Source organism: Drosophila ananassae (assembly GCF_017639315.1).
Source record: "Drosophila ananassae strain 14024-0371.13 chromosome 4 unlocalized genomic scaffold, ASM1763931v2 tig00000071, whole genome shotgun sequence".
NCBI lineage: Eukaryota > Metazoa > Arthropoda > Insecta > Diptera > Drosophilidae > Drosophila > Drosophila ananassae.
This window is the reverse complement of record NW_025319041.1, coordinates 2,242,916-2,256,944: the sequence shown is the minus strand read 5'-3', so window position 1 is coordinate 2,256,944 and position 14,029 is coordinate 2,242,916. Positions and strand designations below refer to the sequence as shown.

Sequence of the window (14,029 nt, the reverse complement as noted above, 5' to 3'; positions counted from 1 at the left end):
TCCAAGCGTTTTGGGCAATTCATTCGAGATAGCCAAACGCCGATTCCTGTCGCTCGAGAGAAGATTATCTCGAGATCCGAACTTAAAGAAAATGTATTTGGAATTTATGGAAGAATACGAATCCCTAGGCCATATGTCCCCTGCAAGCAATGACGTTCTTGCTTCTCCACACTACGTCATACCCCACCAGTGTGTCTTGCGGCCGCAAAGTACAACGACCAAACTTAGAGTCGTTTTCGATGCGTCCTGCAAGACATCCACACAAAAGTGTTTAAATGAGTTGTTGATGGTGGGTCCAACAATTCAGGAAGAGCTTTACTCAACTCTTCTTAGATTTCGGCTAAACAAATTCGCTCTGGTAGCCGACATAAAAAAGATGTATCGTCAAGTGATGGTAAATGAAGCAGATCGACGATACCAGTTGATAGTGTGGAGAAAAGACCCGTCTGAGTCCTTGAACGATTTAGTATTTTTTCGAAATCGGACCACAGCGGCAATTACTCATAATCCAGTGACTCTTCCCATTTTTGCTTGGTCACTGGATCCACTCTACTCAAGATTAAATGAATAATCATTGAGTTTGCAATTTTAGTATCATCTCCTGCTGAATTAAAGGCATAATAGTGATCCATAAATTGATGATACAGTGTCGATGAGACCCCTCAACGACGACGGAGACGGCTGGGAAATTTTCGGAAGGCTGAACAGTTGACGTATTTGGTTCGCAAAGATGAGACATTCATTATCATAAACTCTTTTTAGACTAGCGATAGCTTTGTCCTAATTACTCTCGGTGACCTGGAATGCCTTGACAGTTCCAAAGGCTTCACCAGAGAGGCAAGAAATTAAATGATTAAATTTCTCGATAACTGGAATGTTCACATCTTTGTCAACTAATGTCTCGAAAAGACTTATGAAATTTTTGAAATCCGAATAATTTCCACTGAATTTTGGCAATGCCAAACTAGGAAGTCGAGCTCGAGTTGGGGCTGCAGAAATTGCAGTAGCTGGACGGGAGTCTTCAGATAAATTCAAGGCATTACATAAGGACATGATCTTTGCCTTGGTAGTTATTCCTAATTCTTCCAACTCGGCTCCGAAATCATCCAATTCATCTATTTGCTCGATCTGGTCTTGCAACTCATTTGCCTTAGAAATTGCCTCATCTAAAACCTGAAGCCTGCACTCTAGCACGGTTTTATTTAGAGGAAGTGATCCATCTTCCAAACGTTCCTCCAACCGGCGAATGCTTTTAACTTTGACATTTAATCTTCTTTTTAAGACAATAAGAGTCGTGGAATTAAGGTTTTGTTTAGTACTTTCCATTATAAAACATTTGTTTTTTCAATACAAAAACGAAAACAATGCAAATTTAAGATTTAATAATTTATTTAAAATTTTTTATTAATTTTAAAATATTAATATTAAAAATTTATTAAATTTTTATTTATTAAATTTTTCTAAAATTTATTAAATTTAATTCAACAATAAGAAAATGCGAAAACGAAAATAATTAATTAATCTTATTTAAATATAATAAATAATTTATTAAATTTAACCAAAACAAGAAAGGAAAGGTAACTTCGGGCGGAGCCGAAGTTTATATACCCTTGCAGTTGAGTCACAGTCCGCTAGGTGGCGCCACGCATCTTATATTATTGCATATATAGCAGATCGTATATAGTCGGCCGATCCTTATGAAATTTGGCAAATCAGATTATTTTGTCCAAAATAGAATCTGTACCAAGTCCCATCTTTCTAACTGAAAAAACACCAAAGTTATGCCAATTCCGATCGTTGTATGAAAGCTATAGGATACAGTCGGCCGATCCTTATGAAATTTTGTACATAAGATATGTTAGTCAAATATAACATGTGTGGAAAGTCCCAACCCTCTATCTTTAAAAACACCAAAGTTATGGCATTTCCGATCAATCAGTTATATGGCAGCTATAGGATATAGTCGACCGATCCCGGCCGTTCCGACTTATATTTTACCTGCAAGGAAAAGAAGGATGTGTGCAAAGTTTCAACTCGATAGCTTTAAAACTGAGAGACTAGTTTGCGTAGAAACCGACAGACAGACGGACAGACGGACCGACGGACAGACGGACATGCTTATATCGACTCAGGAGGTGATTCTGATCAAGAATATATATACTTTATAGGGTCGGAGATGTCTCCTTCACTGCGTTGCACACTTTTGACCAAAATTATAATAGTCGAGGAATTTGAATTATTGATCGAATTATTGATAGTCGAGGCTAGAGGTGGGCATGGGCTGAATTTTTCGACACGGCCCAACACGACACGACAGCTTAGTTTTTTTAGCACGCACGCACACGCACGGCCAAAAATTTTGCCAACACGGCCCAACACGGCCCAACACGAAAAATAATATTTACATTACAAAAAATTGTTTTTTTCTCGAAATTTCTAGAAAATACAAAATTTTTAATGCTTCGTGTTTTGTCGTGTTTTGGAAGGTCGGCACGAAAACGCACGCACGCGTGTTAAATTTTAATTTTCAACACGAACACGCGTGGCCACGCGTGCGCACGCGTGCCACGACGAAAACACGAGCCCATGCCCACCTCTAGTCGAGGCACAGAGTATCAAAAAAAAATAGTTGGTCGCCAATGACACTGAAACCAATATGTCCGACCAAATTGTAGGGGAGCGCGTCACTTGGCGGACCGGTAAACTATACGCGCCAAAAAGTGCATATACATACATACATACAGCAGCGGATAACGGTGGGAAACGAAAACGAGAATATTATCGCTGCATCTATTTGTATGTATGTAAACCAAATATATATGCACCTTTATTTTATCTGTAATAAATAAAATAATTTTTGGCTGCACTTTAGTATTTATTTGGAAGATTTGTAAATTCGAGAACGAGGGGTAGGGGGCGACAGTGATTTCAAATAATATTCGCCCCCTATAGCCCCCTATAGCCCCCTATTTTTGTTTCTGCTTTCGGATCCTTTAATCCTGCGGCCACTTTCCTTTCACAATCGATGCAGGTGCAGGGCATGGGGACGACAAATCCTTCCAGTAGCAGCTCGATTGGAGAAGTTTCTTTCGCGACGCGGAGAATTCTTTAATTTTTATTTGTGAATTCACTAACACAACCGTCGCAAGCAACTCCTTTTTTTTGAATATATATACGTTATATATATTGTTTATATATGTTATGTGTCACTGTCACTATTTTTTGTTGCTTTTTTATTTAATTATTCACTACAGTCCACCCGGGGGCGCCAAAATGTTAATTGAGATTATTTTCATAATCTTCATAATCTTCATAGACTTCATAAATTCCACTTAATTATCCTCATTAATTATACAGAAATAATAATAATAAATATAGACCGTGGTAGGGTGGGCTGTAAACACCCTAACACAACCTATTAGTGTAGGTGTTTACAGTTTCTTCCACTTTCTCTTAACCCTTTATGTATTTCTGTGTTAAACATTTGTTTTATTTGCGCCAGGATGGCATTCGTATTTAGCCCGCATATTTGTTCAATATTTTAAGCACCCCTTAGCACCCCTTGACTTAAGCCTGCCTTGATTGTTATATGTAAATAAAACGAAAACAAAGCCCCAACATAAAAAAAACTGAATTAATTTATTTTGAATTGGCATCACACTTTTTAATTCTCTTAATATTTATAAGAGATTATAATATTCTCTTACATTTATTAAATTTAAGCAGAGATTGATCATATAAAAAAACCTCTTGACGAGGTAAAGTACCGGTGACGAACCTGCATGCGAAACCCAAAATATCTGATATCAATTTTAGTGACGAAAATATGCTATATAGGTGTACAAAATTGCATATAAAAAATATTCTTGTTCGGCACGTGACTAATTTTTTTTTGTTTTTCTTGCACGTGCCGAACAAGAATATTTTTGATCTTCAATTAAAGTATATATTGATCTTTAATTATTTAAAACAGAACGCATAATATATATAATATATATATATGGAAGTAACCTCTGGACAGGCGATTCACACAGATAGCAATACTTTAATTGTAAGGATAAACATCAAAACTCTTTTTTTTTAACTCTATAGATTTTGACATTCAAGAAGGTGGAATAATTAAAAACCTTTCCAAAGACGTAAAGAATTTTTCGATAGCTTCAGTGGCTCTGAAGTTATACGTATTTTTAATTTACAAAGGTTTTGGAATTCGGTTAGTTTAAAAATTTTAATTAAAAATTTGCCCAAAAATGTATTTAAAATCCAAAATTGTTTCGTAGTTGTGGGAAACCAAATTATTTTAACAAATTAACAGATGATAGGCCTATCCTTATGAGAGTTCCACTATATAATAAATTATTAAAAAACAAGAAAGGAAAGCTAACTTCGGGCGGAGCCGAAGTTGATATACCCTTGCAGTTCAGTCGCAGTCCGCTAGGTGGCGCCACGCATCTTATATTATTAGATATATAGCGGATCGTATATAGTCGGCCGATCCTTATGAAATTTGGATTATTTTGCCCAAAAAGTAATCTGTACCAAGTCCCATCTTTCTAACTTAAAAAACACCAAAGTTATGCCAATTCCAATCGTTCTATGACAGCTATAGGATATAGTCGGCCGATCCTTATGAAATTTTACATACATAATTTTTTACATAAGATATTTTGGTCAAACATAACATGTGTGGAAAGTCCCAACCCACTATCTTAAAAAACACAAAAGTTATGGCATTTCCGATTAACTGATTATGGAATCAGTTATATGGCAGCTATAGGATATAGTCGACCGATCCCGGCCGTTCCGACTTATATACCTGCAAGGAAAAAAAGGATGTGTCCAAAGTTTCAACTCGATAGCTCCAAAACTGAGAGACTAGTTTGCGTAGAAACTGACAGACAGACAGACGGACAGACGGACATGCTCATATCGACTCAGGAGGTGATCCTGATCAAGAATATATATACTTTATAGGGTCGGAGATGTCTCCTTCACTGCGTTGCACACTTTTGACCAAAATTATAATACCCTCTGCAAGGGTATAAAAAACAAGAAAGGAAAGCTAACTTCAAGCGGAGCCGAAGTTGATATACCCTTGCACTTAAGCAGAAGCTTATGTTATTATTATATATATCGGATCCTATATAGTTGTCCGATCCTTATGAGAATTTCACCATCAACAAAATTTCTAATAAAAATATTGGAAACAGCCCCAAGCATCTTTAAAAATAGAAAGGTTGTGCCATTTCCGATCGTTCAGTTATATGGCAAATATAGGATATAGTTGGCCGATTCTTATGAAACATAGGATTAGATTGCCCAAAACGGAAACCATAGATAGTCCCATCATTCTAGCTTCAAAAACAACAAATTTAAGCCAATTATCCTAATAAAATTTTGCAAATCGGATAAGATTTCCCAAAATGCAATCTGTAGTAAGTCCCATCCTTCTAACTTATAAAAGAAAACAAAGTTATGGCATATAAAATAAATGCGCAAAGATAAAAAATTAAAAAAAACTGGAAATTTCGTTTTTCCAGTTTTTCTAGTTAAACCAATTGTTGAATGTAACAATTTATTTTTGGTGTGCGATACAAAATAATAAATATTAGAAAAGTATTGGCGGAGTTGGTTTGCCTGGTTTTTTTGTAGCTTTTATTCCATGATTTGGCCCAAAACGGTGGTGGCTGCATTTATTTATATGCATTATATGCTCAGTGGGGGCATATGCATATAAAGCGTTCTACTCATAAAATTTTGCATTCTTCTCATTAAGACATGAGACACTGAAACATAAAGCAGAATTGCATCAAAATTTGCCATCAAGCAACAAAGTTCGAGATTAGCCGAGTGGAGAGCGTTGTGGTTTCTAACACGGGAGGGCCTGAGTTCTAATCCTTGTTGAGTCAATGTTTACGTTTTACTTTTTAAGCCTTAAGCCCTTTTTTATTTGGATTTTATTTTTGAAATATTTGAAAATATCTTATGTACAAACTTTCATAAGGATGGGCCGACTATATCCTATAGCTGTCATAGAACGATCGGAATTGGCATAACTTTGGTGTTTTTTAAGTTAGAAAGATGGGACTTGGTACAGATTCCATTTTGGGCAAAATAATCTTTCAAATAATCTTTCAAATTTCATAGGGATCGGCCAACTATATCCAATAGCCGCCATATAACTGAACGATCGGAAATGGCACAACTGCAAGGGTATATCAACTTCGGCTTCGCCCGAAGTTAGCTTTCTTTTCTTGTTTTTCTTTGGGACCGCAAGATTGGTACCTCAACCGACCCGTCCGACATTTCTTTCAGAAGTTATTCAAGAAATTAGATTTTTACAGCTTTTTCAAAAAGTTGTAGAACAATAATTGCTCATATCATATGAGTCATATGACATTAACAAAAATCTCCAATTTTATTCAGTATTGCAAAGAAAAAAATATAGACAAACAGACCCACTGGCTTCATTTTGAAAAAAACTGTAAAAATCGAATTTCTTGAATAACTTCTGAAAGAAATGTCGGACCGGGTCGGTTAAAGTACCAATCTTCTGAGTCTTCTCATTAAGACATGAGACACAGAAACACAAAGTAGAATTACATCAAAAGTTGCCATCAAGCAACAAAGTTCGAGGTTAGCCGAGTGGAGAGCGTCGTGGTTCCTAATACGGAGGGCCTGGGTTCGAGTCCAACTTGAGCCAATGTTAACTTTACTTTTTAAGCTCTTTTTTATTTGGATTTTATTTTTAAATATATAAACTAAAATCTGAAAAGATATACTCCATTTTTTTTAGGGTATTGACCAAATATATGCAGACTCCAAAAAGCAAAGTTGCAAATCAAATACACACACATGTACATATAAGTAAATTCAAGCTTCACAGGAGGCTGTACAAAATGGGTAGCTGCACTTACAGGACTATATCTTGAGTTAACGGATTTTGCCAGATATGAGCGATATATCAAAAGTTGCGTCATCTCAAAAGCTATCTCCACGTGCAATATAAAAAGGATCAGTCGACCAAATTTTGAAAAATAATTTTTTTTCTTAAAAAAAAAGTTTATTTTCAGTGTATTTTTTTGTGTACTATATAGACGTTTGGTCTCAAAAAAAGTGAAATTGATATTTAAAAAACCATTTCAACGGTGTAAAGCTCTTTTTAATATCTTTCTTAATTATAAAGTTATGAATTTTTTCATTAACAAAGTTTTTTTAATTTTTTGACGTAAGCTTAAGGTATTTCAAAAAGTTGTAGAACAATAGTTGCTCATATGATAGTAACAAACATTTTCCAATTTTTTTCAGGATTTTTAAGATAAAAATAGTGCAAACAGACAAACCGACAAACCGACAACTGGCTTCATTTTGAAGAAGAAGAAAAAATCGAATTTTTCGAATAACTTCTGAATGAAATGTCGGATCGTGATTGAGGTACCAATCGACGCGTATTTAGCTCTAGAATGCGAATATATAAAAATATTCTATCTGGGGACTAAAATGTGTCCACCAGCCCCACTTTAGTGATAAAAAATTTTTTTACTTTCACCATAATTTCTCCCAAACCAAATAACTTTTGGAATATGTTTCGACAAAAATTATCTAATTGAAACAATACCTTTCGATTGGTATATCATTCATTTAGATCGGTTGCCTACAGAAAATTTTTAATTCGGCTATATATAGAGTTTCCTCGCGCACGCCTAGGCATGCAGGTCGTCACCTCGTGGACTTCCGTCCACAGTGATATGGGTATACTTTTAGGTTAAGAAAAAAAAATAAATTTGCTACGTATTGCAAAATATACTAGAATCCTTATGAACCCGTGAGGTTGCGGAAACATACGTTGTTGCAGTTTCCCTGCAGTTTGTTATATATAAATTCATATATATGAGCATGGTCGGAGATATCCTTTAGCAACCGTATAAAAACTATCATTCTATATTTACACTTACCGAATTTATGTTGTTATAAAGTAACAATCCATTTTCCCACACTTGATCAGAGGAACAAGAAAGATTTTTTACATTAAATTTATTTGCATCTGAATGTAAACTATGCAGTCCAGACGCAAATGAATACACCGAATCATAAATTAATGCAGATTCTGTCTAAAAATTATAAAACAAAATTAGAAGCATGCAAAAGTTTATGATTGACTATTTACCTTAAAGTATGGTACTCCATTAATTTTTTCCAGCCCGTTGTGTTGAAGCTTTTGCATATGATCAATAACTTCTAAATAAAGCTTGCTATCGACATCTACTAATCGAAATGCTGTTATATTTACACTATTGTATCTAAAATCCTCCAAATCAAAGGTTTCCAAATCCTGTTTGATGGAAGAACATAAAACTTTTGTTTTAAACATTTTAGTTTAGTTTATTTTAGTTTTTAGACACTTACAAAAGTTGTGAACATATAGTGGTATCGGTGATCGTTCATTTGCAATTGTAATATCTAAAAAAAAAACAATTTTTTTTTTTTTAGAAAAATATTTAGTATAGAAATTCCAAAAAAAAAAACGAAAACAAAGAATGCTTACTTCGGGCGGAGAAAAATGCTGCCATAACCTTGTATTAAAGTGCCAATTTATATTAAAAGATATGTACCGAATATGGGAGTAGCATCATAAAACCAATTTCTTATAATACAGATAAGAAGTCACAACATTCTATCTACAGATATAAGGCAGCGGTAGCATATAGTCGGCCTATTTCCAATTCCTAAAACCAATTTCTTATAATAAAATTTTATACGAATTCACAACATTCTATCTACAGATATATGGCAGCGGTAGCATATAGTCGGCCTATCTTTACGAAAGCTTTTAGATCCAATCAGTTGACTAATTCTGTAGTACATTATTTCTTAACAAATAAGTAGAAAAAAATGCCAAACGCCGGCGACCGCTACACAGCAAGCGACGAAGCTGAAGTTGACTTGCCAGCCGCGATAAGGTGAACTTGTGAACCGGAATCCAATAACACTCGCCCACAGATGAGGATATTGGCGGTAGGGAGAAGCACTTAAGTATATCGATCCTGAGTCAAGACGGTGTTGATTGACTGGGAAGATGGGGTAGGAACAGCAACACCATCGGTGGATATCAAGCCTCGACTCAGTAATTTACAGAGCTCGCACCGTCTCCAAGGCTGACTCCCGCAGGCATGAAATGAGCCACCGGAGCTTTTCCATTTTTGAAAGGTCAGTGTTTATCGAGATTATTTTATCTCGTCGCGAAAAACGAAAGGAAAAATCGGTGGCTGTAGAATTAAATTATGTTGCGAAAAAAAACAAACGAAACGAAAATGCGTGCACTCTTCGACGTTATAAATTCGGTTATATTCATATTAACAAAACCTTAAGCCTAGCTTATCTAGTGCGGCGAAGCGGGGCGAATTCATGGGAGAGCGCAAGTGAGAGCTTCACTTGCGCTCCCGCTCCGCCCTAAACTAACTTATACTAAACTAACTATATACTTCATACAATTCCACTTATTATCTACATCTAATTATACACCGGCCCCGTTGAAGGCCTTCCTTAGGCTTCAACTATTGGCAGCCTTGCCAGCTTATGGACTGCTCTCCGAAACAATGCTCCTCTACTCGTCCTGACGTCGGCGACCCTCACCCTTCCGTCCGCGCCGGCGTGAGTCTCGACGACCCTGGCGGTGATCCACTGCTGGGGCGGCTGGTCGTCCTCGGCGACCAGGACCAGATCGCCCTTCCTGGCGTCCTCCTGCTCCCGCTGCCACTGCGACCGCGCCTGTAGGCCCAAGACGTACTCCCGGAACCAACGCTGCCAAAACATTTGCTTGATTGACGAGACAAGCCGCCATCGCCGCAAGCACGTTAGACCCTGCTGGTCCGGGGTCCGCGGTGCTGGTGGGGCGATGAGCGGCCCGCCTGTCAACAGGTGCCCGGGAGTCAGCGCCTCGCCGTCGCTTGGGTCCTGACTGAGGGCGCCCAGGGGCCTCGAGTTCAGGACGGCCTCGACTCCAACGAGGACGGTCTGCAGCTCCTCTGCGGTCAACTTCGCGCTGCCCACCGCTCGTAGGAGTAGGTTCTTTGCAGACTTCACACCTGCCTCCCATAGTCCGCCCATGTGCGGAGCCCGCGGCGGTATGAACGCAAATACGCATCCTTTTTTTGATGCGTATTGCCGCAGCTCGTCCGCTTCGCTCTCGATCTGGTGCCGCAGTGCCGCGAAGTGGCGACTCGTTCCGACGAAGTTCGTCGCGTTGTCGCAGTGCACGGTCTGCGGACATCATCGGCGCCCAACGAACCTTTGAAAAGCCAATAGAAAGGAATCAGTTGACAGATCGGAAACTACTTCTAAATGTACTGCTTTAGACGAAAAACAAACAAACAGGGCAATGTAGGACTTGTATGGTGGCCTACCACGAATTTTCAAGGTCGTCTCAATAGGGCCACAGAAATCCACGCCACATATGGAAAATGGGCGGAGAGCACGAACTCGATCTAGGGGTAAATCTCCCATGATTTGAGTCATCAGATGAGGCTTGCATTTAAAACATCGCACAGTGGTCGGGCTTGTATGGAGCCGCGGCCATAAATACTTCTAGGTGTGCTATCGCTTTGAAACTTTCACCAAAAATCTAGAAAAATATTATGAATATACTATAAAAATATTTACCAGATCGTACCACTATATCCTATAGCTTCCATAGGAACGATTGCATCAGTGGTAACGCTTTCATGAGGGAGCAGTCATAAAAGCACTTCTAATTGTCAGACCAGGCTTATATTATATTATATAATATACTGTAAGTTATTTACAAACTTAGAACTATAATAAAAATATTGGAGTGATTGCTCAACTTCACACCCACGCCAACCTCCTCAAAAAAGTTATGATAACAAAACAATAATAATATATTAAAGTAGAAAACGAACAATATTACCAAATCATAAACTCGTACATATGTAATTGTTAAATTGTTTCATTTAGTAAAGAAATGGTTGTCTCTAGTAACGGTGATCCCTCCAAGATAAAGCTACTGGAAAATGAGGTTACGTTTCATTTTGTAATGGCAAATGCGCATCCGCAGGCTTCCGCAGCTGAAGTAAACATTTTTCTAATCTTTAAATATTAGTAAATAACGGCATATATATTTCATTTGGGGGCAACCGGGGGAAAATACTTAAAACCTTACATAAACCTTGTAACACCCAACGTATACGAACTAAAAAGACGCACTTTTTTAACAAAGATTTACACGAAACACAGCACAAATTATTAATATATTTATCACTACAAATAAAGTTTATACCTTTATTTACAATATCCATTCCAATCGTTTTTGGTTTAACAACGTTTTATGATATATATAAAAATTTTTAATTGGGCGTGTGTACTCCACTGCGGACAAATTGAAAGTGCATAAATATAAGTTCGCTTTTGTCATTATATTTTTAGAAAGTCCCGTTAGAAAATCCAAGCAGACTATTTTGCATCATAAACTTTGGACAATTAGCTAATAGTAAAACCGGTTTTCGCTAGAATAACTCAAAATCAATTTTTTTATTTTTGGCCTATGGCAGCGACCACTGTGCATCGTATGCATGACCGCACTATCTGACTGCAGACTTCCTGCGCGTTTACTATCCAAACGCGCTGTCGCAAGAGACTCACTAGTGCTCGTGGACCCACATGAAAATTCGACTCGTGCAAGTATCGGACGTAGCTCTGAACAAATTGAGAGCGCTTCGTCAACAATACTGGAAACTTGGCATCGTACGAAATAGGAGCATTAGCTAGTCGCCCCCCGACCCGCAACAACGAAAAGGTAAGCCCAGCCTGAGAGGTTTCATGAACAAACGGACTTAGCTTCTGTAGGCTTGGGCTAACAACAAGATTTTTTCTAACATTTTTAATTTCCTCTTGGTACTCGTGCTCTTGGACTATCTGGACAATTTTATTAAACGCGTCTCGATATTCGACAGGGGAAGGTACATTATCAGAAGGAACTACTAATTTTTTACATTTCTTTATAAAGCGGACCATGTAAACGAACACTCGCAGCAGTTTTAAGTGAGAGGAAAATCCTTCTATCACTTCCAACAAATATGAGGTAGAGACCATTGCAGTCAGTCCGACCGCACTCTTCTTTGCTTCCATCTGCAAAATCTCTGGTGACGGATCAAACCGAGGGCTCGTTGGCCACTTATCTTCCGGCTCCGTTAAAAACGATGGACCTGTGAACCAAATTGATTCTATCGTTTCCTTTACGTCTCCACCTCTTGATACAATATCTGCCGGGTTCTGTTTAGTTGGTACATGCCGCCACGTGCTATCCTCTGACCACTCTTGAATCTCAGCAACTCTATTTGATACGAACGTTGACAACGACGATGGATGGGAACGAATCCAATGAAGACAAACTTCCGAATCTGACCAATATACACTTCGTTCGATCGGTGCTTTGATAAGAGGTTTTATTTTGCGACAGAGGTCCGCGAGAAGGTGAGCGGCACATAACTCAAGACGGGGGAGCGTCTTTGTCTTGAGCGGCGCTACTTTCGACTTTGCTGTCAACAATGAGACTTTACTACCTTCTGCAGATTTGCAACGGATATAGACGCAGGCTCCATAGGCTCTCATCGATGCGTCAGAAAAGGCATGAATTTCAATTGGTGACATTGGCTCACTCATCACAAATCTCGGTATTGAGATCTCTTCTAACTGTGACAAGGCAAGCTGAATCTTGTTCCATGCGGTTTCCAAGTGCAGTGGAAGGGACTCATCCCAATCTAGCTTATTGAGCCAAAGTTCCTGTAACAGGATCTTTCCTTTAATAAGGATCGGGCTTAATAAGCCAAGAGGGTCGAAAAGCTTTGACGTCACCGAAAGAATATTCCGCTTAGTCGCCCTTTGACCCATGACTGACATATCAATTTCGAATTTAAATACATCATCTTTAGGAACCCAAACGATTCCTAATGTTTTTGTCAGCTCTGAGTCCGAAAGTGTTATTGGCTTAACCGTGCTCTCGGATGCAGTAACTTCAGGCGAGTTTGAAAACCACTTGCTCAATTCAAACCCAGCGTTTTGAAGAACCTGAGTTACTTCAGACTTAATTGTCTTTAGCTCCTCCACGCAACCAGCACCCGTTAACATGTCGTCGACGTAAAAGTCAGACCCAATAACTTTAGCAGCTCGAGGGAATGTATTTTTCGCGGATTCACTCAACCTCTTCAAACACCTTATGGCCAGGAATGGGGCTGGTGCAGTGCCATACGTAACGGTGTTGAGCTTGCACAATTTCAAGGACTCAGACGGGTCTTTTCTCCACACTATCAACTGGTATCGTCGATCTGCTTCATTTACCATCACTTGACGATACATCTTTTTTATGTCGGCTACCAGAGCGAATTTGTTTAGCCGAAATCTAAGAAGAGTTGAGTAAAGTTCTTCCTGAATTGTTGGACCCACCATCAACAACTCATTTAAACACTTTTGTGTGGATGTCTTGCAGGACGCATCGAAAACGACTCTAAGTTTGGTCGTTGTACTTTGCGGCCGCAAGACACACTGGTGGGGTATGACGTAGTGTGGAGAAGCAAGAACGTCATTGCTTGCAGGGGACATATGGCCTAGGGATTCGTATTCTTCCATAAATTCCAAATACATTTTCTTTAAGTTCGGATCTCGAGATAATCTTCTCTCGAGCGACAGGAATCGGCGTTTGGCTATCTCGAATGAATTGCCCAAAACGCTTGGATCCGACTTAAATGGAAGTTTAACTTCAAATCGACCTGAAGGCAGTATTCTTGTAGTCTTCCGATAATGTTCCTCACATAGCTCTTGTTCTGGCGACAACATCTTTTTAGAAGAAGGAACTTCTTCCAACGACCAGAATTTTTTCAAGTTTTTGTCTATTGACTCTAATACTTCCTCTTGGCAATTCAGACTAGAGACTGGCTGTGGAGGAGTTGAGGAATTTGCCAGATATTTTCCCGACACTATCCACCCAAGGAGAGTTTTTTGAAGGATGGGATGGTTC

At 38.5% G+C, this 14,029-nt stretch overlaps 1 protein-coding gene across 7 annotated transcripts in view; it reads right to left on the bottom strand.

The window, feature by feature from the left end:
* The window catches only part of LOC6498717 (glutamate receptor ionotropic, kainate 2), a 376,347-nt gene that overhangs the window by 186,186 nt on the left and 176,132 nt on the right, over positions 1–14,029 (bottom strand). For all 7 annotated transcript variants that reach the window (XM_032452748.2, XM_032452749.2, XM_032452752.2 and 4 more), the window contains 3 exons: positions 8,407–8,460; positions 8,168–8,332; positions 7,956–8,111 (listed from right to left, as the gene is read on the bottom strand). In XM_032452748.2, coding sequence (XP_032308639.1) covers positions 7,956–8,111; positions 8,168–8,332; positions 8,407–8,460 — 375 coding nt within the window. The remainder of the gene's footprint in view (positions 1–7,955; positions 8,112–8,167; positions 8,333–8,406; positions 8,461–14,029) is intronic.